Genomic DNA, 3,830 nt, shown 5'->3' on the forward strand with positions numbered 1-3,830 from the left:
CTCCCACCTGCCTCAGGCTTCCCTACTTCCCAGACCAGGCCCCAGACCTGCCCACAAAAATGGGGAGCAGCTTGTAACTAAGATTTGTATATGCCTCGTTACCCCAAGTCCCAGTCCAGGGTGCCCGCCCGGAGGCATCTGGTATCATTTAACAAACACATTGAAGCACGACCTGTTTTCAGAGCTAGGGAAGAGAGAGCCTAAGGGGAGAAGTAGGGACAAAAGTGACATAAGTAACAGCAGCAACGATAGAGGTGAATGGTGACAAAGACTGCTGTGATGAGCAGGTAGCCCAGCAGGGTGCGCTGCACAGCAAAGCGAGTCTCAGGGTCGGAGAATGAGGCCCGGTAGCGCCCTTGAGAGGCCACGCCCAGCCGGAACCCAGCCACTCGCACCCCCTGCCGCCAGCAGTAGTAGATGCCCCGGTCATCCAGCTGGGTGAAGCGGATGTGGAGCTGGTTGCCGTGGTCAATGAACAGCCGCATGGATCTGTTGATGCCTTTCAGGTACTGTGTGCGGTAGAGGTGCTGGTGGTCTTTGTCCCAGGCCACAGCGTGCTCTGGCCGGGCCCCAGGACAGGAGACAACAAGGCTGTGACCCAGTCTCTGCTGGTAAAACTGAATGGGCACCTGGGGCAGCCAGGGCCGGCTGCCCACTTTGGACACGTAGTTGAAGATGGCCAGCACGCCCTCCCGGATCGACTTCCTCTTCTCGCAGGGCACCACACAGCTCCGAACCAGCAGCTCGGGCCTGTGGTCCCTGACCATGGTCCGCAGCTTCCTGGGCACAGCCCGCGAGCCACAGGACACCACGTCGGGCTGTGTCTTGTGGTAGCGCGGAGAGAGGTCTGGGCTCTGCAGGTAGCAGAGGCCAATGCGCCACTGCTCCCCACGCACCCCACAGCGGTCACAGGGGGTCCACTCCCAGAAGGTGGTGAAGACACTGAGGCTCCCATGGTACTCATCTGCAAAGGGCTCCTGGCCCTTGTCCTGGAAGGTGGCCACCATTCCTTCACTGCTCTGGATGTCCACATCGTAGGCATAAAAGTAGTCCCCCTTGCGGGTGCCACAGAAGTACAGGCCTGAGTCCTCAGGCTGCGCCCGGAAAACCAACAGGCTGAACATGCGGATGCTGAAGCGGGCCAGCACGTCGCTGCCCACGCGCACCTGAGTTGCCTCTGTCAGTACCCGCCCATCGAAGTCCGTCAGCACTTTAGTGTGGCTGCTGCCTAGGTGCTTTTGGTAGTACCAGACTACAGCCAACACCTCCTCGGGCTTGCAGTGGCAGGGAAGCTCGAAGCTCATGTCGGCCAGGTAGGCTGCATTGTCAAACATTAGGAAAGCAGGGCAAGGGGTCTTCTGAAAAATGTTTTCTTTTTCCACGATTTCAAAGGCCTGGAGACTCCCCCATGCCCACAGGAACACAGTGGTGTGGGCCAGGCTCATGCCTGCAGGAGGGCGGGGTCCAAGGCACTAAAGGTGGGTTTCCTTCATCTGCTAGACTGACAAGGAGAAGACTTTTTCAGCAGGCAGGCAGGGCAGGGCCTGGAGCAGTGCAGCAGAGGAGATTTCCCTGCCCCAGCACCTGGGCCCTTACTTCTCATTCTGGTTTCCCTTGACCCATTCTTGGGTGAGTTCTAGAAAGGGGAGTGAGGGCCAGGTTCTAGAATGGTCTCCTTTGAGATCAGTTCTGAAACATTAGAAGAGCACCTTGTACATCAGCTGGGAATAAATCACCTTTCACTTGGCTGCTTCCTCTGTAGACTGTTGCTTCTTTTCTGGTTGTTTAATCCTTTCCTCATATAGAGGCCTCGTCTTGGCAATGATTTCTAGAAGCCACATAGGCCTTTAGCGCCAGAGCTTTCCCAGGCCCAATCTGAATTCAGTCCCTAGGGAAATATGCTACACCTCAAATGAGGTAGCATTTAATCATTTGTTAAATGTCCATTCATTGGTTTTGGGTTATAAATAATCTTGTTAAGAGCTGTGGAGCTCAGTGTTTATTTACCATGGAAGATGAGCGATTTTGCTTTTTCCTTTTTCTGAGTGGAGGCTGTAACTGTTAGAGTCAGCATTTGGTTGGGCACACATCCATCTCTCAGGGCCAGTAGGCTAGAGGCTTAGCATACTGGAAGGGTGAGAAGCAAAACGGCTTTCAACTTCCTGGGCCCTTGACTGTCCCGTAGATCCCTACAGTTCAAAACATTGAGGCCCTGGGGGACTGGAGAAGTGGGGAAGGCTCGATTCCTGCTCTCTCTCTCTGAAAATTCAAAGTTAAGAAGGGAATTAGGTGTGGATTTCTCATTACAGTCCTGCAGAAACCCCAAGACAATAACCAAAAAAAAAAAAAAAAAAAAAAACCCCCCCGGGATCCCGGGGGGTTTTTTTTTTTAAAACCCCCAAAAAACCCCAAAAAAAAAAAAAAAAAGCCCCCAGTGATCACTGGGGGCTTTTTTTTTTTTTTTTTGGTTTTTTTTTTGGGGTTTTTTGGGGGTTTTAAAAAAAAAAACCCCCCCGGGATCCCGGGGGGTTTTTTTTTTTAAAACCCCCAAAAAACCCCAAAAAAAAAAAAAAAAAAAAAAGCCTCCAGTGATCACTGGGGCCTCTGTAGGTACCCGGCCCTATTAATTGACCTGGTACAGCCCTTGCAGCTCCTGCAGGAGCCTCTCCTCATCCTGGAGCCCACCAGACTGCTCCTCCAGACCTTGCTCCTCCTGATTGAGTCCCTCCTTTGTGGGTCTAGGGGTGTCCATGGCCTGCAGCTTTTGAAACAATCCTCTGCAGCTCTCTTTCTCTGCATGGCTCAGCAGGCTCAGGTTCAGGGTGAAGCGCCCGGTGCTGGCCAGGCTGTGCAGGATCCCCAGCACCGCTGCCCGGTCGGCCAGCCTGACGTGATCAGCCAGTGCCACCAGCAGCTCCCCTAGAAGTCCAAACCCCACATCCGTCTGGAAGAGGTGGCCCAGCTTTGGACCCCCAAGCTGCAGCAGGGCCTTGTATCGCTCTGCCCCACTCCGCAAGTGTCGCCGCCAATCACGGTAGAACTCTGCTGAGGTCTCAGGCTGGAGGAGTGTTTTCTCCTGGATCACAAAAGAGGAAAAGGGAGTCCAGAGCTCTTCCAGCTGCTCTGGGGCCTGTGGATTTTCATCTTCACTCTGGTACTGCTCACTAAGCACTGTGAAGTCTGTGGTCCTTGTGGGCCTAGTTTTCAGATGAAGGAACTGGGGATGGGACTAGAAGGGAGGGTCCCAAGGAATCCAGTCCACGACTTGAGATTCTCATTTGTACTGGGATTTTCCCCACTGATGAATGGGGTCACAGCTCTGGTCTTCAACAGTAAGTCAGGATTTACTTTGAGTAGGATGGAGGGGTTGATTAGAAATCTCGCGAAGAGATAAATAACTCTGAGTATCAAGGATCTGACATACTAGGTCTCTCTCCCAACACTGCCACAGGATTCTTATACTGTGTACCATATAACCCAGAGGCAGAGCATCCCAAATCTGATCTGGGAATGAAAAGCAAAGGACTGATTGAAAGGGACCTGCCTAGCTTCCTTCTCTGACTCATTCTGCCCAGCTGAGCTCAGCCTCACTATCTAGTGGTTGATTTTCTTTCCAGAAGTGGAAACCTGTCTCTGTTGGCTTAACATGAGAAATAAGACAGGCTTGGAGCTTTAGGGCAGAGAATCCTGCCGATCTAAGAGTCTGGGCCTCACCAACCTGGGAGATTTCAGTGGCCTCATCCTGTAAAGTCCTTCCCTGAGTAGTGTAACAATTCCAGGGTGTGGTTCTCTTTCCTCCCATCTTATCCTTTCGTTCCAGTGGCTTCAGA

The 3,830-nt window shown here is 52.7% G+C and overlaps 2 protein-coding genes across 2 annotated transcripts in view; both read right to left on the minus strand.

Moving 5' to 3' along the window:
* Positions 1–19: 19 nt before the first annotated feature.
* On the minus strand, positions 20–1,500 carry LOC103595004 (Ig-like V-type domain-containing protein FAM187A). Its single transcript, XM_008578305.1, has one exon. It carries the CDS (start codon positions 1,443–1,445, stop codon positions 201–203), a length of 1,245 nt encoding a protein of 414 aa, XP_008576527.1. The 5' UTR covers positions 1,446–1,500; the 3' UTR covers positions 20–200.
* Positions 1,501–2,623: 1,123 nt separating this feature from the next.
* CCDC103 (coiled-coil domain containing 103) overlaps positions 2,624–3,830 on the minus strand; it is a 3,810-nt gene continuing 2,603 nt past the window's right edge. The window contains exon 4 of the mRNA XM_008578306.1: positions 2,624–3,076. Within this exon, the coding sequence (XP_008576528.1) occupies positions 2,624–3,076 (453 nt within the window). The remainder of the gene's footprint in view (positions 3,077–3,830) is intronic.

The sequence above is a fragment of the Galeopterus variegatus genome, unplaced genomic scaffold (genome assembly GCF_000696425.1).
Source record: "Galeopterus variegatus unplaced genomic scaffold, G_variegatus-3.0.2 Scaffold1660, whole genome shotgun sequence".
NCBI classification, from domain to species: Eukaryota; Metazoa; Chordata; class Mammalia; order Dermoptera; family Cynocephalidae; genus Galeopterus; species Galeopterus variegatus.